Genomic DNA, 25213 nt, shown 5'->3' with positions numbered 1-25213 from the left:
ATTTGACGAAAGGAGTGTCACACAATACAATTTATTTATATTAAAAGAAAAACTAATTGTGAATAATCACCTCTCATTCTTATTACTTTTTCATACCGAAAAAATGAAAATGCCCATATAGTTAGTCTTTGAGGGGTACGTATAAAATATTTGAAACTATATAGTATGTAATATATAATTGCATACTGTAAATTGTAAAATATTAAAGGCTTTCTATTTATTTTTGGGCAACTGGATTTCTATTTATCTTGGGTAGAAAAATGTGGAAATCTTGCAGGTTTGATAGTGTGTTAAGAATATAATAACACGTGGGTATCCCACAAATAATTAAATTTTGAACAGAAGCATACTTGTCAGATAGATAGTTGCATACAGATTGAAGCTGATAATAGTGGTGATTGGTTCGACTATGACTGTAAAAATTAAGCTGTAAAATTTTAGATTTATCTATAAAATTGTTACTGTAGATTTTTTTTAAAGATTTTTGATGTAATTAAATTTGTTGTATTTGTAAGTTATAGGCGGTAGATATTTTAAAATAAAATAAGTGAACTATGTGATGTATATATGAAATAATTATTTTTATCAATTAAAATAATTTCTTTTAATATTTTTTTATAAATTATCAAAAATTACTATTATTTAAAATGTGATATGCAAATAATATTTATGTTTTTTTTAATATTTTAATAATTTTAAAAACACCCAAAATTAAACTAAAATAGTTATAAATGTTTTTTATTATGATTATCTAATTTATTTGATATTATAGATAGTTTTTTTATTTTACAGATTAAACCGTCTATAAAAAGAAGATGTAGATTTTTTGCCTAAAATACATAAAAAAAAATTGCTTTACTTTTTTGTTGTAGCTTAAAAAATAAAATTAAATCATGATTGGTAAAAATTAATATATAGAAACTTGACGTATGATTTAACTTTTAAAAATAAAACTATAAGATGATTGATAAAATTTAGTGACTTAAAAAGAAATAAAGCTAAAGTAGATAAATAAACTCCAACCAATCACCTTCAATGTTTTTCATCATTAGATAGCAGATTTATAAATTGATGGTGACTGTTTGCGAAAATAGCTAAATAATGCTGTCAAAACAAAAAGCTAAATAATAAAACAAAAAACATTTGAGCAAAATAAATGGTCCATGAACAATTAGATAATGATATTAAGCTAGTTTTGGTAGATAAATTACTTCCAGTTTTTTTGATCAAAAATTACTTCATTTTAATTATATTTTTCAAAAATTATTTTTATAGAATCATGTATAACTAATGTGATCATGATTAAAAACAAGAATAGCATTACGTTTTCAAAACTTAAAACACTAAGAGTATATATGGATTCCGGTTCCAGAAAATTTATGATAGATTTTCACAAGAAAAAAGAATTATAAACAAGGCAAAAAGGTGAAAGGGAGAGACGCTGATCCAAACATCTAAACAGAAAAAAAAAAAAAAAAAAAAGCCCCAACATTCACCATAACTCGTGATTCCACAACATTCCGTTTTCTTTCTTTTACATACTCACCAGTCACGCGTCACCACATGACATTCTTCCATCGTTGCCAAATGTGAACAAACAAGCCCTCAAAGTAAAAGAGGGTCCGAGTCATCATTTTACTGGTATATGTTGTGTGAGAGATAGGATCTTGAAAAGAGTAATCATTATATAATTATGATTAAAACGCACTTTGTTTAATTGGCATCATTGCACAAGAGCGGTGAAACACCTGCCCCCTCTCTGCTGTCTCCACGTATGGTTGCTACATAGTACATTGACTTAACTCCATTTTATTGTATTATAACTGAAGGTATATATACCCCCGTTCATATGGGTAACATGTGTTGATGATGTGGATGCAGAATATGTCAAACTGGTTTTGGTGTTTAAGTGATGTTTTACATGGGAACGAACTTTCAAGAATGGGATTGAAAATGTAAAAGTTGTGACACTTTTCTAAGGGTCAAGATGACTAAGACAAATTCGATTCAGGTTCACAGGAGCAAAAGTAATCCTGAAAAAAAATTGTCACCTCTTGATGAATGGCTGCATCTCCCAGTTTTCTCATTTGCTCTTTTGCATCATATATGTCTGTTCAGTGATTTATCTATACAGAACAATTAAAAACAAAAGAACATTCGGAAGAGAATTTATCAACATTAGCAAATACATGCAGCAACTTCCCTTATCCACATAATAGACTCAAGTGTCTCTGCCTAGGTCAGTAAAGCTAAACAATCTGGAAAACAACATCACTAATCCCAACTATTCTCAATATCTTAATTTCAACTACTTATGAAGATCACTGGAAGTTCGGGTATATTCTATAAACTACCATCAGGAATAAGATGTTTATCTTCTACACACTAAAGTTCACATAAATGGACAAGAGAGAAGAAACATATAGACAAAATCTAACATTCTATTCCACAAATACCATCTTGGACTATGGATCTCGAGAATGAGCTCATGTGCAGCCCACGACAAGGTGAAGAATCTGCTAAAATTTGTAAAATGGGTTGCCTGAGTATCTCGCATTTTAAAGGTAAATATATATACTGTATTTTTTTTTTCCTAATAATAGTGTTAGTTTTGATAGGTAACTCTTTTTGGAGAACCTATTTACAAAGATGACACAGTGGCCAAATCGCTATTAATGGGTGTTGATTTTTGTTTATACAATACAAGCAAAAATCTTGTAGAAAGTTGACAATTATGTCTGAGAATTTTTTCTTCTTAGATTCTTATTCTTATGCTGTTGGGATCCTCCACGACATCCGCATGTTGAGTAGTTCCTTTACATCCATCTCCTTTTGTTTTACTTTTCGTTCTAAGAATGTTTTGGCTGATGAGTTAGCTAAGTCTGTCCTCCGCTCATGTATGAATTCTCCCATTGTGGAGTAACTCTTGTTTATTTAAATGCAATGAACGAAGTATGGTTTGAAAAAAAAAAAATCTTATGCTGTATACCCTTCGTGGGCCTCATCAGTTCGCACTAACAGATAAATAAATCAAACACTAACAAGACAGTATCCAATATAATTTATCTAACAGTAACAAGATAGTATCAAATGATAGAAAACAAAGACTCTTTACTTATCTCATATATATGCTTATGAAAGAACATTCTTCGGTTACAAATCTTATTACACTCACTTGCATCTAACCTACAAAACCAAACCCACTAGATTGCTACAAAATCTTATGACACAGGAGAAGCAGAAGTTGTGGTTGTATTTGTAGAGGAAGATGCCGCTGGTGAGTTACACCGGCCACTACTTCTCTCCACCGAACGCTTCGGAGATTGCGGTGCTACTGGTGCTTGTGCCGTCGCCTGAGCGTATACACCATCACCTTTATTGGCTACATCTGACGGTGGAGGAAAATCTTGTGGCGAAGGCACCCATATCCCTCCGACCACCACAAATTGCGGTTGTTGCGAGTTTCCGTTACCCTGAGCCGTGGCTGGCCTTCTTGTGTGAAGTCTATATTTCTGATTAGTATTCCACAAAATAGTAATTATCAATATATATTAATTACCAATAAAATGCTAAAAAGTTTGAGATAAAATAGGAATTAAACATAGAAAATATAGTAGTAACCTGTAAATGGCTTTTAACTTCGTCGTTAGTTAATCCATCAACTTTCATATGATCTCTGATCTGTTTTGGTGTTGCAGCTGGAAACAACAACAACAAAAACAACAAATGATTAATTTATTAATCTAACTACTAACTATTAATGAGCCAATCAGAGAACAGATAAGCATCGTTAAATGAAATTAATCTTTTTAATTACCATGCGATCCTCCGAGCTGCTGAAGCGCGTGAAGGAACCGCCGGTGTAACTCCGGCGACCAGCATCTCCTTTGTTTCCTCTGCGTCTGCGTCTGCAGTTGTTGCTTCTGTATCTGCTCCTCTCCCGCTTTATCCGCACCACCAACTTCCGTGGTGGAACAAGTCGTCGTCGCCGGCGCCGGAGTGGTCGCCTTCACCGCCGGATGCAGATCAGTCTCCGAGAAGACGCGTTTCTTCTCCTTTTGAAACGGCTGAAAGCCACCGCGGTTGTGGCTGTTCGGTTTCACCTCAACAACTCTCGCCTTCTTAGCTACCACTACTGTCATGTCTGGATCCTGCGAATGATGGTTCCATAGATGAGCAGATCTAAGCCAGTCAGATTTCTTACTGTCCACGTCACTCTTATCAACCTCACGAGGAGACTCGTGTTCTCTGTTCTCTTCGTTGTTGCTTTTCTTGATCGGTATAAACTCTTCAAGAACTGGACCACCACACACGCTCGCGGTCTGCTCCGAGTACTGCTCTGACGTTGTCGATGTAACGGATAATTCCTTTTTACAAGCTTCGATTGCTACATAAAATCAAAACCCGATTTAAAGTGAAAGTTGTATAAAGTTTTTTTAAAAAAAATATAATATAAAGTTTACCTTGTGTAACGAGTTCTAAGCATAAAGGAAGCTCTCGTTGAAACACTTGTATTTTCTTTTGTTCTTCTTTGAGAGCCTCAACATACTCATGACATCTCTGCATTTTATGGGCGTGATCAACTTCCATCTTCTGAACCATCATTACTATTTTTGATTATGCTATGGAGGTTTAAAAGTAAACAAGGCAATAGGTTTTAAGATCTATAGAGAAGTGGGTGGGAGGAAGCAGGTTGGATTTTTTTAAATGGAGAAAGAATATTGGATCTAAATGGAATCAAAAACATGGATGAGATAGATAGAGAGAGAGATTTTAGGACATGAATGAATGGAGAAGGGTTCGAGGTCGGGGCGTCGCGTACCTAAACGGAATCTTTTGAGTTGTGGAATAATAGAAAAATTAGATATAAAACGAAAGAAAAGGGTAAAGTGGTAAATTTGAATATGGTGTTGTGTGAATATTCGAAGGGATCAGATTCAGTTTTGGTCGCATCTAGATTAGGCTGGAAAACTGATGTCACTATTCTCAATCTATTTAAGCTTTGAAGATAAGAACGAAGACTCTCAACTGTTGTTCAGAAAAAAAGAGAAAAAAACGAAGAGTCAACAATATCTACTAAATTAGAGAAAATAAAACAACAGAATCCAGAGAGACGTAAACAAATCTGTACATGATAATGTAATCTATGGGTAAGCTCACCAGGTAATTAGTAGCACATTGTTTGTTGAGATACTTTATCAAGGGAAAAAATTGAAACTGATATAATAAAGAAATATTCGTTGGAAAAAAAAAAAGAAGGAATCACGAGAAAAAACAAATATTTTTTTTTTGTAAAAGAAGAATCTTAAAGAAGCGTGAGATTCACATATTTGCCCCCATGCCGCGTTGGATTGATGATTAGTCTCTTTCTTTTGTTTATATGTCCGACCTTTGATTCTCCTCAAGAGTCATTTCTACTGCCCGCGCGTGTCCACGTGACAAATTCTTCCCCCTTATTTAATTTTAATGCGACCAGATTTTGTTTTGTCATTATTGCTGTGTAGCATCTGGTTTCGTTGTTAACTTCTCAGAATTTTTTTTTTCCATTAGTTTAGAAAAGCAAATGATTTTATAGATGATTCGATTCCTTATAAAAATGACATAGGGTGAAACTATTGGGGTATAAAAATGCTATAGGGTGTTTGTTTCCTGTTACTTCCTTCTACTCTGCTATAGAGTGTTTGTTGCCTATTACATCTTGGTTTCAGATCTGTCTAACTTTTTCTGGAGTGAAATACTTAATGTTGAATTGCAGATTTTCAGCTTGGTTGTGGTTTCAGATCTTCATTATCATCACTCTTATGAAACCAACTTCAACTTCCGTATTACCATTGTTTTTGTATCGTTGCTGCTCATGTGTTGCACGGTCAGCCTTTGGATTGGAAGATTGCTCTACAGATGATTTGTTCTCTGTATTGTTCAAAGGCTCAGCATCTTGGTGTCATATCGCCTCTGCTATTGTAGCCAGTATTACGATTGTTATTTCTGCACTAGTTGCAGTACCAATCACAAGCACTAGTTCACTGATTGTGTTCTTTGTTTTCCATGGCGTCATTCCACTGCTTAAGCCTAGTGTTGTCGAGATACGAAGACGTTTCGGCAATGTTAGTTGTTTATGTATAATGATTGCTTCTATCTTTGTGTTTTTGCTTGCCTTTTCTTGCAGCAAAGTTGTTAGCCAGTATGGCTTTGTTATCATCTTTGTAAACAATTCCTCCTCTAATGGAGACTAGTTATTTATAAAATATTGTTTGATCAAAAAAAAAAAAATTATAGATTAATACAGTTATAATATGACACACACCTACAAAAGAGTATTTTGCATTTTTCAGTTGAGAATCATGATTATGGACCAATGTTTATTGGCTTTCCTTCTAGTGATAATTATGAAACCATCTGTAGCCAGATAATAACGACATCATATCAACTGCCTCTTGTAGATGAAACAAACAACATGCTTATTCAAGATATATGAGGTTCATTTCTCAACTTGTTTTTCTGTCCAAAAATTCAATCTGCTTTAGCGTAAAAATGTATACTTTTACTTTAGGAACTTTATTTGTCTCAGTTTAATGGACAGCGGGAACCAACACATGTTTGGTCCTTTGAGTGGAGGTTGTGTGGGACACATAATAAATTTATACGAAATTGCTCTATGGTTTTGTTAGGCACATAATCATAAAAATTGTGTCTATAGGAAAAGAAGCAACACTATCTAATATAGCGACTATCCAAATGTCTTTGTTTGGGGATGAAGGCAAAAAAACTTGCACATCCGAGAGCTCTCTTCACAATAGTTTCTTCAACATTCATCACAATCAACAGTGAAACCAATCTGACTTTATAGTTAGCCATGGATTAATTATATCTTTGTTTTCGTGTTTTTATAGATAAGATACTTAATCCAAAGAGGATATCTTCGAAAAGGACATTTACAAGACATGCTATAAATTTAACAAAAAATATCATTACATATAGTGGTAAAAATTCCGCCTATGGAGTACTGTTGTCAATTCCAGCCCATTCAAAATGTGATCACATCCTCTGAATATTCTCATAACATCAATTAGTACCTTATACGATTAAGGCCATGCACTATATTTAGATGATTGTGTATAAAGGTGTGTTTGTGTCATATATCTAGTGCTATGAAAGAAGTTGTATATATAAGACTTTAGATATTATGACCACCATATGCAAACACAATTCAGATGTGCGTTTTGGCTGTTGTTTATGACTGACCTGACTTTAATTTGCATGCATGAGGACTCTCATCATTATCCGGTAGGAAAACTTATCTATCTGCTTTGGTGTTTGAAAGGAAAAATAGTTACTTCATAAACTATTTGCTAAATTTATAATAGAGCTGTCAAATAGTATGTTCATGTTGAATTGGACTTCTCCATATGATCCATTTATTTTTGTCGACTATAATGAACAGTCTTAAGAAATTAACTACTTCTTTTCTAAAAAATAAACGATCAATAAAGATCATGTCTAGATGAACATGTCCACATACATTCCAATTAACATGATCATAAATTTATCACATAATAGCATAATAGAGGTTTTGTGTATAATGGCTCGTGCCAAGTAATAATTTACATGTCAAAATCAGCTTTTGCAGCAAACTGATAAATCATGTACTAAAAGTTTCCAAGAGATATGTTGATGTTTCTTCTGGATTTCTGCACTTTCTAAAGTATTCAGACCCTTTCTATGTTTCTGTTGTGGTTCGGTTTCAGGCTTTCAGCTACTTGCAAGATTGAGTCTTGTGAATGTTATGGATTGGATTCCGGTAATCTCTTGAGTATTGGCTCTCTGGCATTAAGGATGTTCATAATTGCAGCAACACGCTCGGATCTTGAGAATGAGCTTATTTATTATAAATGATGCATAATGTGGAATGTGGTTGCACTTTAGTAGAAACTTCGACTTTACCGATATTTTGTCTCTAATCTTTTGTTTCACATCTTTCTGTCAACTAGTTTCCTCGCATGTCTTGTTATAACAGCAAGTATCTCTCTCTATCTCTTACTTGATGTGTGCAGGGGAAAAACCAATTATAGAGTGAATGATTCGTGGACTTCTCATGGCCATGTTTACGTCCGCATTGGCTAGAGGAAGGTGGTGTGTTGGTCAGACCAATTATAGAGAAACCATGCATGGTCGTGAATCAGAGTTATATTTGAGGTTGGTTTGCCCACAATCGGAGTTTAGTTTCAAAATGAAGACAAAAATTAATGCTAATTTCATTTAAAACATTATTTTTGAAGAGTATTGCATGTAATCTGCATGATGATCTATTGTTTTTAAAACTTACTGCGTATACTATATTGTAGTATTGAACAAGGAACTACGCTGAACAGTCTGAAAGGGGCAAGCTTATTGTGATTTTTTTACATTTGCTCCGGCTCAGGAAATAAATGAAAATGGATCCATCTTACAGAGTGATACTACACAACGCCAAATTAAACAAGATGGAGTATGTGGTTCAGGTGTTGATGAAGGTATAATACCAGGTATGCCGGTAGACAACACAGTTAACATTATCCAAGAAGTCCATATCAACAGTTTGGCAGTTGCGATAGTCTGTTCTCAGGCCGATGCAGAAGCAACACTGTAAAACCAACCAGTTCTGCTTCGACTTCTACCAATTCTTCAGAAGTCCTGCAAAAACAAAACGTCCTGCGTTTACCTAATTTCTAATGGAAACAAAAATCATTAATTCCTCATGTGACACTTCAAAATTACGAAGCAAGCAAACTAGTAAAACAAGTTTTTTAAAACAAGTCAACAGATCAGTTAATCGCTTACAACATCAGACAATAACGTTTTTTCACCAATATCATAGTAAACCCCTAAGAACCAACCCATCGATTAGCTCCAACCAAAAAAAAACGTTAAGACTTTCAAAAGAGATTATGATTTATGCACATGCACAACCGAGCACATATCTGCCGAGCGAAATCAAACAGAGAATAACCGGGAAAACTCACGGTGGAGGCGATATGCTGCTCCCGGCGAGAGCGGCTAAGATATAGCGTCAAACTCTATTTAGTAGTTAGATAATGCCATGTGGACGTTTAGGATTCGATCATCTTGTTGTGTGGTATATACGGATCCCAAAGTACATGTATAGAGTGTGACCGTGTGTTTAGTTTATTGTTCCATTACTAGCTTTACGTCACAAGAATAATTCAAAGTATACTATTTCCTTATTTCTCTAATTGTTTGGTAAATTAGCTTATTTCCAATGAGCATACAGTTATTTGTAGATATGTTAGTTTATCTTTGCCTTTCATTGGAATTTGGTAGGAAATTAATTTTTTTTTCCGGATGGGTTATCAAGAGATTTATATGTATATTTTAAGTATACCAAATGCTAAAGAGTGTGTTCATGCCCAAAAAATGATGTAAATGTCTCTGACCTTATTGTTTACCCAACCGGGCCAGCAAAAATGTTGATGAAAGCTTCATGAGCTCTAGCCAAACTTGGATCATATTTGGAAGCTCTCACTTCGGAAGCTCTCACTATCGTGGCGTCACTTTTTACCGTCGCACCGGTCGTTGGGAATCTCATATTTGGTACTAACCAAAATAAAATTATTTTAAGTTACAAAAAAAATATTATATATTTTCTCATTAAAACATGTAACGAGAGTTGAAACAACATATTGTTAGGCTAAACAACGCGTAAGAACACATAAATTCTTATAGTTTTTTTTTTTTGCTAAATCAGTAAATAAGACCCTCTTAAACTATGCAGATAAGGCCCACGTTTTCTTTTATCGGTGCTTGACCACAGAGTTATATGAGATTAATGAGAGACCTCATTCTTTATTTACGAGCTTCTTGTGGAGGCTCATAGTTAAACGTAATCATCCTCTAAATCTACTTTCTCAAGTACTGTAGAAAACTAATTCGATGAACATTGTTCCAGTTTCAAGATATGCATTGTATTCTAGGCTGCAGCCTTAATTAGTTTCTTTTTAATAGAGTTAACTTGAAACCCTCGTTTGATTTTTATTGCAAAGTAATCTAATGGTCTTACACCCAGTAAAGGAAGTCCCGTTACATCCTTTCGAATCCAAATTTCCAAGACTGAAAAGTTTTGGTTTGGCTTATAAGCAATGTCTCTAGTCTTTTTTCTTTAAAGCAATGTCTATAGTCTTTATTGCCCACAACAAAGTGATTAACAAACATAGTCTTTTCTTTTCCTACTTCAAATCATCAATAGGAAAGCTGTTGAAGATTTGTTTTGGTCAAATGTAACACTAACGTACTTTATTTATCATCGGAAAAGAGTTAGTCTCACAAGAAAAAGGTCGATAAGAAAGTGACTTCATAAAAAAATGGTACAAAGGATACGGAGAAATGAAGAGGGAAAGAGACAAGATCGGACTCTGACGAGTAAAAACAAGAAAATACCCACAAGACTATACAGAACCCAAACGTCATTGACTCTGCCAATGTACTCTATGGTCCAAACCATTTCAAAACTGGTACGTTTTCTGCATGGTGGATAAAAGAGTATGTATTACAATTTCCGGTTTATACCAAATAAATTAGTACTATGCATGTTTTATCAGAGTTAAAAAGAGTGAATATTGGTACAAGAAAGGTCAGTGGAGCTCCCGAGAGGAACTAGAGTTTGCTGGTTATAGAAGAGGAGACAGTAATAAATGTACAAACTTAATTTGGTATCTACAAAAACCATAAGGCTCATTATTGTTTCTCCATTTATAAGAGGAAGATGTTTCTTTCAAGCAATGTATTTCGTTTTAATGCTCTTCTTCATCGGTCTACTGAAGATAAGTTAATAACTCTGCTATATTATTTGGTTTTTATCATTAAAGAAGGATACTATTATAATTCGTTCACTTATTAATGTTTAACTTTAATGTATTCAAAATTAATAAAATGGAAGATTATAGTAATTCGCTTTCCATCAACATCACATCAGCTTCAGAAGCCAAGCCAGACTATTGCCTGCTTATGAGTTATGGCTACTAGTTTTCATTGACATGTGTTTTTATTGAAGTTAATAAATAGATACTCATTGAGTTTAATTACAAAAATCGTTGAAAAACTAACAGCTTAGTGTCCGAATGGAATAGCAGCACAAGTGCAGATCTCCTGCCCATGCAGTTCTCCCGCACTGCATTCACCATTCATCATTTTTTGTTTGTAAAAGCAGTTCAAGCGGGAGATCTGCATGCAGTTCAATATTTTCTGTCTTTTTGTGGAAAAAGCAGGAGATCTGCATGCAGATCTCACCCGCCAACATTTGGTGGTGTTGATCTGCTTTTTTTTTGTTTAGTCAATAAATAACTTTGTTACAACACATAACTTAAAAAATATATTTATCTAATTTTATGAATACAATATTTTTATTTATTTCATTTACAACTTTAACAATACAAAATTATCATTCTCAACTTATTATTTTTTCTCATATAATTTTTAATTTCTATAAATAAGAAAATAAAAAAGTATAAGTATCTTAAAAAAATATTTACAGGCATTTCGGCCGATCCTATAACATCTAAGATATTTGTTTAGATATCTAAGTGTCATTTTTATTGTTTTAATATATGATCTATAGTTTTGAACTGATTTTGTCATTCATAAGTTATACGAAATTATTTGATCTGATTCTCTCCTGCATGATCCGCTTGATCTGCACTTGTCCTGCTTTGATCTGCACTTGTCCTGCTTGATCTGCATGATCTGCTTGATCTGTCCTGCTTGAACTGCTTTTACCATTCGAAGCCTTAGGCTAGCTATAGGTCTAGCTTAATTCCACCTGCTTTTGAAATTAGCAGAAGAGAGGAGAGAAGGAGAGAAAACGCAACGTTTTCATGAGTACATTTCATACAATCCAATTATGCATTGATTACAGTTTTATTCTATTTAAATTTTCGAATAAGTCATAAGCATGTATATTTTATTGAATTAGATAGATAAAATAAAAATAAAACAAAAAAAGATAGATAAAACAAAAATAGAGTGTGTAAATATTTCCTTTTTGTGAATGGGGAAAAAATAACTCGAAGTGCACTGTAGAGAGGCTATTTTCAACTTTGGCAGACAGTAACAAGATGGAAATGACCCTCTGCTTCTGAAATATCCAGGCTCTGCATTACATATATACAGACAAAATATACACATTTATTCCATGCTTAAACTATTATATTTTCGAGATTTATCAGTAAAAATGGTTTGGTTGCACAGAAAATAAATCAGTAAAAATGGTTTGTTGGTTAAATTACCCAGATATGCTAAAAAGTAAAAGAAAAAACATTAAACGCAATTATAATTCTCTAAGACAAAACATTTTCTAACTCAAAAGAACAAGGGTTCCAAAAAATTTAGCTATATTTTCTTTAATTACGTTTCTTGCTTTTGGGCTTCCCACTGCCCAGTTCGTTTTAGCAGTGTTGTTATAATGATTTTGTCTTTAGTAAACTAAATATTACTATAAATAATCAAACAAACAAAACCATAAACTAGCATTGTTGGTAAATATGATTATGGGGTTTGCTATGTTCTGAACTCTTTTACTGCAGCAAGAACTATATTAGCAAAATAGTAAAATTAAACAAATAGATAAGACCCATTAAATTTCGAAAATACACATGATTTGTATTTGGTTTAAAATATACTACTCCTTCCGTTTTTTAATATAAGTCGTTTTAAAGTTATGCACATAGATTAAGAAAATCATTAATTTCTTATATTTTCGAAACAAAAACATCATTAATTATTTACATAACCACAATTCAACCAATAGAAAAATAAAAGATATATTATCATTGGTCAGTTAACATTAATTATTAATAAATGTTACATAGAAAACCGAAAACGACATATAATTTAGAACAAAAAAATTTCTCTAAAACGACTTATATTGGAAAACGGAGGGAGTATAAGTTATGTAAGATTCTTGATAACACATAATATATTTATAATGTTGAAGTAGAGGTGATGATTGATTAGGATATAACTGTAGAAAAATTTATTTACAATTTAATTAGTAAGTTTTTTATTTATTTACATCAACGACAACTTTAAATTTTAAATTTAAAAGGTAAAAAAATATTTGACACAACAATATAATTTTCCATAACTTAAAATATATTGCTTTAAAATAAAGTTTTTATAAATATTTTTTTATTTTTGATGATGTAGTTTTAAAAATTAATATAAAAATGATTGGTAATTTCAAAAATATAAATAAAAATTAAATTTAAATTTAGTTTCTACATTCCAACAATCGTTCAAAGTTAAAAACTTATAACAGTAAATTAACTTCTTTTTTTTTTTGAACACAACAGTAAATTAACTTAAAATAAGAATAAAATGGGGGGTACGTGGTTGTGTGTGTTGGGTATTGGGAAACTAAAATCCCACCTTCTCAGACGCAATTCATTAATCTTTCTCTGATTCTCTCTCTGTCTATATTTACATTATTATTCGTATCTATTTATTATTGATGAATCCTCTCACACAGCCAGCCGTACTGATTCGCCATCTTTTCACCCTTTAATGAAATCTTTCCTCCTCTTCCCATCCCTTTTTAACTTCACAGTCTTTCTTTCTTACTGAAACCCATCTCCACAAGAAACCTCAACAACAACAATGCAAAGCAGCTTCAAGACCGTTCCTTTCAACCCTGACTTCTACTCCCAAGCCTCTTTCTTCTTCAGGTACACACACATCTCCTTTCCATCTTCTGTAGCTCAAAAGCTTTGACATGTTAAAAAAGAAAATCACAAAAGGACCATTCTTTTTCTATGTTTTTAATGATGAAAACAGAGGAGATAGTTGTCTTGACGAGTTTCATCAGCCCATCAACGGGTTTCATCATGACGAAGCTGTTGGTTTGAGTCCAAGTTAGTTTCTTTCTTCCTCACCTTTTGTACAAGTACAAAGTCTTAAGCTTTGTTTGAAAAAAATCAATCTTTCTGCAGATGTCACTGTTGCTGCTTCCAACAACTTACACTACACGACGTTTGATACGGTAAAAGTTGATTCCTTTACAACAAACCCATCTATCTCTGAAGTGTAATAAAAAGAATATATATTTATTAGCAATTTTTATTTCATTGTGTACTCTGATTTTAATAAGGTCATGGACTATGGGTTGAGGGAGAGACTTGAAGGAGAAGATGAGTGTTTGGACACAGGGGAGTTAATGTACCAAAGAGGAACAAGGTTAGTAGGAGGAGGAGAAGTGAACAGCAGTTTAGACAAGTGGTGTGATTCGGTTTCAGCCATGGCTGATAACAGTCAACATACTGACACTTCCACAGATATTGATACTGATGACAAGTCTCAGGTTTTGTTCCTTTGTCTTCTTCGTTAAAAATTTCATTCACTCTCACCAAAAGATTCTGTTTTCATTTCTGTCTGTGTCTTCACTTGGAGTTTTGTCTTGTCTCTTGTTGGTTTTGTAATAAGCCATTGATGGGTCACCTTGAGATTCGATCTCAAAACATTATTTACTCAGAGATTGTGTCCCTCTCTCTCTCTGTCTCGTCTATTTCAATAAGGGCTTTGTCTGTTTTATTTTTATGGGTCTAATGAAACTCACCATGGATCATTGGTTGTTGAGCTTTACTGCCCATTACATGCACAGTTTCTTCCTTTTTGTAGATATTGGATAGAACTTCAGTGAACTGTAGGTTAAAAAAATGTGATTGCTTGTAAAAATATCATGCTTTTTATTGATATATTTGATTTGTTGTAAAGTTGTTATGATTTTTGTATGGTAAACCACTTTCTTTTTATTTTTAGTTTGATTACTGCATACTGAGTTTGTTATGGTTGTGGAGTTTATTTTTAAAATTAGCTGTTTTTGTTTGTAATTTGCTTGTGTTGATCAGTTAAATGGAGTTAATCAAGGGATGCTTTTGGCTACAAATTGCTCAGATCAATCTAAGGTGAACCCTAGTGAATAAAGGGGTAGATCTTTGTTTTTGTTTAAAGTTTAATCAATTTTGACATTCAAATTATTGGCAGACCCTTAGAAGACTTGCTCAGAACCGGGAGGCTGCTAGGAAAAGCCGGTTGAGGAAAAAAGTATTGTACCTTATTCATTAAACTTAACTTTTTCATGTTCCTTTATCTTTGAATATGCTTACATTGTCTCTTAATTAGGCATATGTTCAGCAACTTGAGAACAGTCGGATCAGGCTAGCTCAGCTAGAGGAAGAGCTCAAAAGAGCTCGTCAACAGCAGGTCTGAAAACGACTGTCAAGTTTCAACCTTTTTGTGATTTGTATTAATGGGTTTCTTTTTTATGTAGGGATGTTCGGTTGAAAGAGGAGCTTCAAGGGAAAACACTCATGCGCCTGCCGGAAATGGTAAGACTTTCCTTTTATAGAACTTTGGTAATATGAAGTGATCTTACTAAGAATGAATGTTGTAGGTGTCTTTTCTTTTGAATTGGAATATGCACGTTGGATGGAGGAGCATCAAAGGCTGATCAACGACTTAAGAGCGGGTGTGCATTCGCAGCTAGGTGACAACGAGCTACGTGTACTAGTGGACGCTGTGATGAGTCACTACGATGAGATCTTCAGGTTGAAGGGAATTGGTACTAAAGTAGACGTCTTTCACATGCTCTCAGGCATGTGGCAGACCCCTGCTGAGAGATTCTTCATGTGGTTAGGTGGTTTCAGATCATCTGAGCTACTCAAGGTAAAGAAACAAACAAAGGGTTCACTCAAATCATTGGTTTTGGTCTTTGTCACTTAATCTGTTTTTGTGTTTTTGTTTGTAGATATTGGGGAACCATGTGGATCCATTGACTGATCAGCAGTTGATAGGTATATGCAATCTCCAGCAGTCGTCTCAGCAAGCAGAGGATGCATTGTCACAAGGCATGGAAGCTTTGCAACAATCGCTTCTAGAGACGCTTTCATCTGCTTCAATGGGTCCAAACTCTTCAGCAAATGTTGCTGACTATATGGGTCATATGGCTATGGCAATGGGGAAGCTTGGTACTCTTGAAAACTTCCTTCGTCAGGTAAAGAGAACAAAACCTCTTTTAGAAGCAACAATTAGTAGTAAAATACAACTTAAAAAAAAAAAAACTGAAAGGTTATATATAAAATATTTGCAGGCGGATCTTTTGAGGCAACAAACATTGCAACAGCTTCACAGGATTCTCACGACAAGACAAGCTGCTCGTGCCTTTTTGGTCATCCATGACTATATTTGTCGGCTTAGAGCACTTAGCTCTTTATGGTTAGCCCGACCAAGGGACTAAGCCTTGTCGTGGCCCAAAAGAAAGCATAGCTCTCTCCTTTGTAGCCTTTTAGATCATATGTTTTAAACTTATTTAGCACGCTGTGTAAACGTTACCATTTCAGAATCGTTTATATTTGACTTGTTCCCTACGCTAAACTGAGGAAAAACAAGAAGCTAATTAACATGATCTAACATAACAGTTACAAAACGTAAGAGACAAGGCAACACTTAGCGGTTCATGCCTGGTACAACAATGGGAGGAGTTATTTTCTCTCGTCTCCATTTCTCTATATTCGAAACCCAACCTGAAAGAAAAATAAAAAAACAAGAAAATATATTTTGTGAGCTTTTAGTTTGTAGAAAGCTAAGATCCTTTGGTTCTAAAGCCATTTCATACCGAGGGAAGGATCAGCGCCTTGGTTCTTGAGTTCTCTAGACTCTTGGCAGATAGCACACGGTGTGCAACATATATGGACCCAATAGTCACTGCATGGTTTCTCAGGCAATGCGAAATGTTCCCTAAGCCTTGACCTGCTTGGAAACGCGTAAAGCCAGCAGCAACCCACAAACCCTAACGCTAGATGAATCAAACCTGCGTTTATGCAAGCTACATTCCCCAAAAAATTAAAATTAAAAAATTAGAATTTTTGTCTACAAAACATGTTAATTACAATGTTAAAATGTAGGTAACGTGTTTCTTACGTATGGTTCCTCTGTTTACGATCTCGGTGTTCTGAGCGAAGGAGACGCATGGCACTATAGCTGTCTGAAAACCTTTAAAAGAATCCATTTTGAGACAATAAAGAAAGGTTTAATCAAACAAGAGAATATATATATATATGATTATAGAAAGACAATATGATTTAAGAAGGGAACGTACAAATGCAACCATCTTCGTGACAATCACAAAGACCGGTGGTCCATAGACCCTGAGGAAGTTCTCCTGCGTATGGTTGATCCCTGAACAACTCTCCTTCCGCCATAAACACCGGCACATCCCCGTACATTTCACAGTTTCCGATTTCAGTAATTAATGATACAACAAGAATTTACCATTCTTTTTTTTTCAATTCAAATATATTACAACAATATATTCTAAATCAATTGTAATAACAAATAATAATTTATAATCGCTTTTTTTTTTCTAACGTTGTTTTCCAGATGAATGGGTTCTATACATTTCCTAAGGAAACTGATTTTTCGATGAGAAAATCAGGAAACTAACGGGGAAATTTATTTAAATATATATACTTGTTTGCAATAAACATTAGTTTTTTTCACAAAAAGCTTCAACAAGAGAGAGAGAGAAAGAAGATAAACGTCAATTTTTGTTGGTGTAAAACTTATAGACGATAATATCAAAGGGATAATAACGTTTTATTTGTCATGACAAAGTAACGAATTTAATCTAAATGTAGTAATAATACTGTATAGTGTAATATATGAAACTAATTTTTGTATGATAGAAAAGCGTTGTTGGAAAAATTACATCTAACACTAGACTATAGTTAATCACACATGATGTCTTTTCATATTTTCCAGTTAATTACGTCTTATGAACCATATCTAAATCAAACAAATTCAGTAATGATCGAAAAATACAAGCTCTCGAAATCGGAATGACTCGCGAGTACGAAACTAACAAGGTTTTGTGGATTTTACAATGTACCAAATTTTACCAAGAACTTTTACAATGTACTCACTCGATCACAATTGATAACTGGTGAAGTCCAAGAAACTGAGCTTACACCTAGCCCTGGGATTCTGACCCGAACCGATTGGTCCGAACCGAACTGAACCGAGTAATAAGGAAATCGGTTAGGGCTCGGTTCTTATGAAGAAACCGATCGGCAGAGATTTTAATTTATTTCGGTTATCACGTCGGTTCGGTTCGGTTCACTATTACCGAATGGATAACCGATTTTAACCTAAGTATATAAATCTAATCTTATCTCTCTTATCCTTAAGTCACCGTTAACCTAAAATTAGAAACGGCGTAACCTAATCACCTCTCTGTTAAACACGATCTTGATCTTGGCTTGTCTGATTTTCTGACCACCAGACCATCTTCTCTTCATCTCGATATCATTTCGATCACAAGGTTAGTTCTCTTATCTTTCTTTTCTTGTTTTCAACGTTCTGTAAAAATCGATTTAGGGTTTGTGTGGGAAACGATTTGGGGTTTCGTTGTTACTAGCTAGTTGTTATGGTTTGTGTCGATTAATGAGTAAATAATCAGTCTCTGTTATTCTATTTGTGTCGATACAGGTGAAACCGAATCATAACCGAATAAACCGGCACCAACCACAAACCGAAATTACCCGATTTAACCCGAAAATAACCGATTTAACTGCGAAATTCGATTTCAAAATTTATTTCGGTTATTTTCGGACCAATGTTGATAAACCGAAAAAATCCGAAACCGAACCGAATTGAACCGAATTTTTAATCGGTTTTTTCGGTGAAAATTCTCAATTCCGATTAAACCGACAAACCGAATTACCTGAACCGAACCGAACCAAATAACCGAAATCGCAGGGCTACTTACACCCTTTGACCATTTGACTTGAGTGTAGACTAATTTTCAACGTGATTATATCAAAACAATATCTCTTGACGAAAAATTTAAAAAACAAGAAAAAGTTATGAAATATATGTAATTTATATTAAAATTAAGAATTAGTGTAATCATCAATATTGAATATCCCAAACCCTAACTATAAAAGGTACGTAAAGTAAGCATTACCCCCTAAAAATAAACCTCAAATATTTGGTCATAAGCTCCAATACCTAAAATCTATTAAATGGCCTTTTGTGATAGTCATGGATGTTCATGAGATGTTGGAGACTTTAGCGAGGATTTTCGAAATTTTTTTAAAAATAAATTTGGAGGTTTTTTTTCTATGTAAATTTTTTTAAAAAATTTGAGAATTATATGCCGATGTTTTAATTTATTGTGCTCAGGACCCCACCTCTGGTGATAATTTACAAGATTTAGCATTTTTCTTCAAATTATCCCATAAAGTAAATTGAGATTAAATAATTGGTTACCGCAAATATGTTTGTTAAATAATGTTTGACTCTTGGACTGATTTTCGTCTACATAAATTGCACGCACCTATTTTCAAATTTTGCATTATTTCGAGAGAAAAAAAAATTGAAAACAAAATTAAATGGTCAAAGTTTGTGTCCTAGAAATTGAGAGTAGAAAATTTAAGGATTATATGCCGATGTTTCAATTTATTGTGCTCAGGACCCCACCTCTGGTGTTAATTTACAAGATTTAGCATTTTTCTTCAAATTATCTCATAAAGTAAATTGAGATTAAATAATTGGTTACCGCAAATATGTTTGTTAAATAATGTTTGACTCTTGGACTGATTTTCGTCTACATAAATTGCACGCACCTATTTTCAAATTTTGCATTATTTCGAGAGAAAAAAAAAGTTGAAAACAAAATTAAATGGTCAAAGTTTGTGTCCTAGAAATTGATAGTGCCGGTTTTCCAAAAGTCATAGATGATAATAGGGTTCATAGAAATTATTTTATTTGTTTTTTGTACGATAAAAATAAAATAGCACAGAAAAGGAGAAAGAAGAAAAAATGAGGTTGCCTTCAACGCCAACCGTGAACTAGGCTTTTTGTCTACAAATTGTCCACCGATACAATTATCTCGAAGACATTATTTGAGACTTTTAGTTAGGGTCCTTTTAGTTATTAGCAGTCCTCTTTTTTTCTGAACACAAGTTATTAGCAGTCATCTTCTTTCTTTAATTATCAAATGAGTTTTTTTTTATTGTAACTGAATTTTCAAATAAGTTATTAATTAGTTACAAACTTAACTTTGGTCTCAAATTTTAGCATGAACTCAAATTATGGGTCATCTTCCCTCAACTCACCGTAAGATAATTTTTTGGCCTAGTTCATGCACGCAACAACACGAACACATAAAAACTAAAAAATACTGTTTACATAATTGTGCTCTGAATATTTTTCCAAACCTCTAGACATTTAAATTTTAGTTTTTTTCTGTAATTTTAAAATCAAATATATGCTTTATCCTGCAGAACGCAGGTTATTATCAAGTTATCTTAATTCCTATAAATTTTTAGTATCTAAGATTCAAATATAGAAGTGCTACCATAAACAATTTACGCATACACAACTAATTTAAAGGTTCAGAGTGGTGGATGAAAGCATCGATGTCGCACAACATTTGAAGAGTCAACGTGTTAGCAAGCTGGGACTCACCAAGAACCTGAAACGCATGTCCAACGCCTTTGTACACCACACACCTGATCATTTTCTTATCACTATCGCACATCTCCATCGCCCTATCCATCAGCACATCCATCTCCGCCACACAAACCAGCGTCCGCGTCGTGATCTTCACCGGTTTACAATACGGATGCTCTCTGTTTGCTTCACGTGGCAATGTCAGTCTCCACCACGTGTCTGAAGACGCAAGTGTCAGCACTGAGCTCTCCGTGTTGTTCTCCACGCGCCTCTCGGTCTCGGTACGCGCCTCCCCGCCGAAGAAAGGCTGGATCAAGATCGTTCCTTCTATCTTCAGTGGCTTTATAAGAGCGTCAGCGGCTGCTAATCTCCCGGCGACATGGTTGGCGATGTTGCCTCCGGCGCTGTCTCCCGCCAAGAATATACTTCCAAAGTCACATTGCTTGGACCACAAGTTATCGTTTCTTGTTTTCTTGAGCCAAAGAATGGCATTGACTCCATCTTCGTATGCTGCCGGAAGAGGATTCTCAGGGGCTAAACGGTAGTTTACATGCATGACCAGACACCGTGACTTAGCAGACAATCGGCCCAAGAACTGGTGGTAACACGACCAATAAGCCGAGCCGGCGCAGAAACCTCCACCGTGGAAGTAGACAATCAAAGGGAGCTTAGAGACCGACGTAGAGTTGGTCACCGTTGGGACATAGAGACGTCCCCATACGTTTGTCAACTTGTCTATGTGAACATCAGAGCAAGCCACACCAAGCTCGAGGGGTAGTGAGGGATCCACACACGGCACGAACTGAGATCGTTCGACGTGGCCGTCTTTGTAGACTCTAATAAGGCCTTCCACTTCTTCTACGACCGGTCCATGAATGCTGGTGTTATTAGTGTTATTGGTCGTCACATGGGTAATTAATGTGGTTGCTTCCATTTTTCTTTCAAGTGTGGTTTGTGCAGCTTCGTGACACCAAAAGAGCTCTTACTAGATAGTTGTATATAAAAGCTTTAAATAGAGAGTTTTGGGACTGATGATGTATTTGAGAGGTTCTTATATAGGAGGAGGATATAAAATGTAAGTTTGAAACTAATTCCATTTTATTTTTTCCATCAAAATACAATCAATAACTGAACAGAACTAAACTTTGTGGACTCCTGCTACAATATTATGTTTAGTATAAACTGTAACTTTTCTTTGGAGAAAACAGTCAAATAAATAATGAATTTATACATTTTGCCAAAAAAATATGGATTCCTTATTAATCTAGAAAATATATGAACTTGTGTTGACCGACCTAAATTAGGTGTAACTTTAGTCGACAATAATTTTTACCATAAAATTACTAAAATTACACATTTTTTCTAAAAAAATCATGAACTTTTCATTGATCCAAAAATCTAAACTTGTTTTGGTTGAGACAAATTATATATAAACATAGGGTTTTTTCATTCATATTTACTTTTTAATCTTCAGAATGTTGACGTCAATGCTTATATAATGGAAACGTTTGAATGGACTATACTCAAAAGACTTGTTCTTATCCAGTGAGTTGCGAGGCAAATATTCAACGTTATTATTTCTTTGTAAACTAGTCGATGGACTATTCAACAAGTCGTGTTAGAGTTTGTTTTTATTTCTTAGCAATGATGAAAATGTGGCACGTAAGCATCAAATATTGTGGTGGTGGGTGTAGTCTAGCATAGCATTTTCCACGGCATAAGGTCAGAAGAAATGTGGGATTGGTTGAATAGTTTTGTCAAAATACACTTAGCAAAAAGATATGCTCCCACTTTTGTTCTTCATTGTTCATGCACCAATCCTTTCATTTAAAGTTTTTAACTAGCTTTGGCATATCCGTGAGGAAACATCTCAACATGTGAGAGCATCTTTATCCATAGAAACACTAATGAGTTTCTAAATGATTATTTAATTATATAAGTGTAGTTAGTGGAGTTAAGAAATGTAGTTAAGAAACTCTATGGTTTTGTATCTCCAATGGTAGTTTCTTAACTAACGGTTCTTAAAAAAAAATTATTAATTTATTTTTAAGATAAAATTTATTTATTAAATAAAACATATTAAAAGATAACATTTTCGACATAGGATTTTAAATAAAAACATTAAAACAAAGATTACTAAAATAAACGACAATAATTTGAAACACTAGTCGGAGCTCAGTTGTTGTCTTCATCACCTCCAAATTTACGCCATATATGTTCAACCAAATCAGCTTTCAGGCGTTGATGCATTTGTTTATCACGAATTCGAGTTCGAACACCCATCATATTGGCGATATTTGAAGGCATATCTGTAGAATACGTGAGATCGACATGTGAACTTCCGGCGTCTTCTCCATGTTGGAACTCTGAAACATTGAGATGGGTGTATCCATCTCTTTCGTCTTCTACAATCATATTATGGAGTAAGCAAGCACACTGTCCTAACCACAACCTAACTGTAAGCACCATTCATTATCACAATTAACTCACGCCATCAGTAAAGAAAAAAGCTAGCAAAAGGAGTGAGTTACTCGTACCATTCAATGCTTCTGCCTTAACATCCAGATAGTGGTTGAAACAAAATTAATGTTGTGTTGATCAACTAAACTAAACCAAAAGTATTGATCCAAGAGGACTCAAACGAATAGAAAATAGAGTTCTCGGAGATTCCTAAACTAAACCAAAAATATTGATCCACAAGGAGCTAAATGATATTAAATCGATTATGTTCATTGGTCCTAACAAAAAGCTATCAACTTTGCATACAATGGAACATAGAAACAATAAGAAGAACCTGACCTTTATTGAAGAAGACTTGATTCTTCTTGTGATCGTTAAATCTCAACTTGCCCTTTCTTCATGCATGACTCTGATCTTCCATCAATCGACAAACTCTGCCTCAAACAAACCATCGACGAAGAGAAGAGTAAGAACAAACCATCAACTCTCATCTTCCATCAATTGACCAAGAGAAGACGAAGAGAAAACGAAGAACAAACCATCAATTCCGATCTTCAATCGATCGACAAAGACAAGACGAAGAACAAACCATCGTTGTCTTCTGAGATGTTGAAGAATCGTAGAGAGATGCCGGAGAGAACAAGAGAAAGAAGAAAGAATCGAGAAAGAAAAAAGGGAAAAAGAAAAAACACGTTTTGTCTTGCCCACCATCTTACACGTGTCTCCTTTTATTAAGAAACCGATTCGCAAACCAGAGATTAAAGGGACGGTATCACCCATTTTAATTTAGTTTACATTTAATTAATTAGTGTTATTTCTTTAGAAACTCCTTCCCGAAACCGCAATAAAGATGCTTTGAGAGATATCACTAATAGTTTGGTCACTGTTTGAACCATTAGCATCATTAATAATATTAGCGGTCTACCACTTTATGCTGAAATTAGTTGCCATTTTACCAGAGATATGATGTCTTATTTTTCTTGAAGCAGCCATAGAGTTTGATATAAAAACAACAAAACAGTGAATGCAATGCATGCTTGAGAACAGTGCCAACTCCAATTATATGTGATAATGTTCAAAAATATAGTCATCTATATATATTAAATTTAATTTTGAAATTATAACCCATAAATTTAAAAGTATAATTGTACATTTCGTGGCACATGTAAAGAAGGCCTTGATACACACTTGCAATTTAGACTTTTCTCTGGTCCACAGACACACACACGACAGTATATCACAGGAAAAAAAATTAAACTACAATTTGTTACATACCAGAATGGTTGAGAATGAAACTTCGTTTTACAATTCTACATGGTAGCAATCCAAGTACTTGTAAAATAACATTTGCCAAAAACTTTTCCTTTCATATAATAGACACAGTTTAAACCGGAGAAGTAATTAATGACGAATGACAATTACGAATTATTACAAATTACGTCACAGGATCCAAACAACTAATAGTTAAAACAGATAAGAACCAATCTAATTCAACCTAGACATGGGCGGTTGAAGAGCTGGAGGAACCGCAGATGAAGAAGCAGACATAGCCATTCGTGCCTGTCGTTCCATGTTCCCATGCCACCCAATGGACAAGTCGAAGGCGCGTTTGTGTTCAAGTTGCCTATACTCTTGACAAAGAGCGCACGGCTCGCAGCAAAAATGGACGCAACAATCACAGCATGGCCTCTCCTTGAGATTGTACTGGCCTCTAAGTTTGGTTCGGTAAAAGCAAGAGTAGAGACTACTCCCTGCGTAACCAGTAAGCATGAATATGATCATGTACATCGCTCCGCTCACACCACATGATGATCCTCCTCTGTCTACAATCTCGGCGATGCGTCCAAAGGCAACACATGGACACCAACAAGTCAGGCAACATGAGTTTATGTCCCTCCAACATTCGCATAGATCAGTCGACCAACCCTTGGGTTTACCATGGGTTAGGCCTTGTGTGAAGTTGGACGAAGGGTTCATTGTTTGTGTGACTTGTTGAAGAAACTTGATGAATGGTTTCGTCTTTCTTTATCGATATATATATATATATATATATATATATATATTGAATTGTGTAACGTTGTGACACCTTTTCATGCACGTAGGGACGCTTTGTTACGATACCTTTCTAGAAATTTATATATTAGCCAATTGAGTTGCTTATCCCCGTGGAAAAAAAGTACATTTTCTATATGTGCAAATATTGGTTATGGCTGCAATTTCTCTATATTCTAAGAAAAAAGATAAAAACATCGAACTC

The 25213-nt window shown here is 34.4% G+C and overlaps 5 protein-coding genes across 5 annotated transcripts; 1 reads left to right on the top strand and 4 right to left on the bottom strand.

Annotated features, from left to right (window-relative positions):
• Positions 1–3030: 3030 nt before the first annotated feature.
• On the bottom strand, positions 3031–5301 carry LOC103831280 (transcription factor HHO2). Its single transcript, XM_009107169.3, has 4 exons — positions 4464–5301; positions 3818–4387; positions 3622–3698; positions 3031–3512 (listed from the first exon to the last, which is right to left on the bottom strand). The coding sequence occupies exons 1-4, from the start codon at positions 4603–4605 to the stop codon at positions 3222–3224; spliced, it is 1080 nt and encodes a 359-aa protein (XP_009105417.1). The 5' UTR covers positions 4606–5301; the 3' UTR covers positions 3031–3221.
• Positions 5302–11116: 5815 nt separating this feature from the next.
• LOC103831279 (transcription factor PERIANTHIA) lies at positions 11117–16449 on the top strand. Its single transcript, XM_009107168.3, has 11 exons — positions 11117–13712; positions 13822–13898; positions 13977–14026; positions 14135–14344; positions 14892–14948; positions 15028–15087; positions 15166–15246; positions 15314–15371; positions 15437–15708; positions 15791–16036; positions 16133–16449. The coding sequence occupies exons 1-11, from the start codon at positions 13645–13647 to the stop codon at positions 16277–16279; spliced, it is 1326 nt and encodes a 441-aa protein (XP_009105416.1). The 5' UTR covers positions 11117–13644; the 3' UTR covers positions 16280–16449.
• A 32-nt stretch (positions 16450–16481) lies between these two features.
• Positions 16482–19536, bottom strand: LOC103831501 (protein PLANT CADMIUM RESISTANCE 12). The gene is made up of 5 exons (XM_009107381.2): positions 18811–19536; positions 17141–18010; positions 16963–17034; positions 16658–16867; positions 16482–16565 (listed from the first exon to the last, which is right to left on the bottom strand). The coding sequence occupies exons 2-5, from the start codon at positions 17265–17267 to the stop codon at positions 16489–16491; spliced, it is 486 nt and encodes a 161-aa protein (XP_009105629.1). The 5' UTR covers positions 17268–18010; positions 18811–19536; the 3' UTR covers positions 16482–16488.
• Positions 19537–20040: 504 nt separating this feature from the next.
• Positions 20041–23688, bottom strand: LOC103831277 (probable carboxylesterase 6). The gene is made up of 2 exons (XM_033274357.1): positions 23296–23688; positions 20041–22952 (listed from the first exon to the last, which is right to left on the bottom strand). The coding sequence occupies exon 2, from the start codon at positions 21428–21430 to the stop codon at positions 20426–20428; it is 1005 nt and encodes a 334-aa protein (XP_033130248.1). The 5' UTR covers positions 21431–22952; positions 23296–23688; the 3' UTR covers positions 20041–20425.
• A 637-nt stretch (positions 23689–24325) lies between these two features.
• Positions 24326–24984, bottom strand: LOC103831273 (protein PLANT CADMIUM RESISTANCE 11). The gene has a single exon (XM_009107163.3). It carries the CDS (start codon positions 24931–24933, stop codon positions 24442–24444), a length of 492 nt encoding a protein of 163 aa, XP_009105411.1. The 5' UTR covers positions 24934–24984; the 3' UTR covers positions 24326–24441.
• Between the last annotated feature and the right edge of the window lie 229 nt (positions 24985–25213).

Source organism: Brassica rapa, chromosome A07 (genome assembly GCF_000309985.2).
Source record: "Brassica rapa cultivar Chiifu-401-42 chromosome A07, CAAS_Brap_v3.01, whole genome shotgun sequence".
NCBI lineage: Eukaryota > Viridiplantae > Streptophyta > Magnoliopsida > Brassicales > Brassicaceae > Brassica > Brassica rapa.
This window is presented reverse-complemented; position numbering and strand designations above follow the sequence as displayed.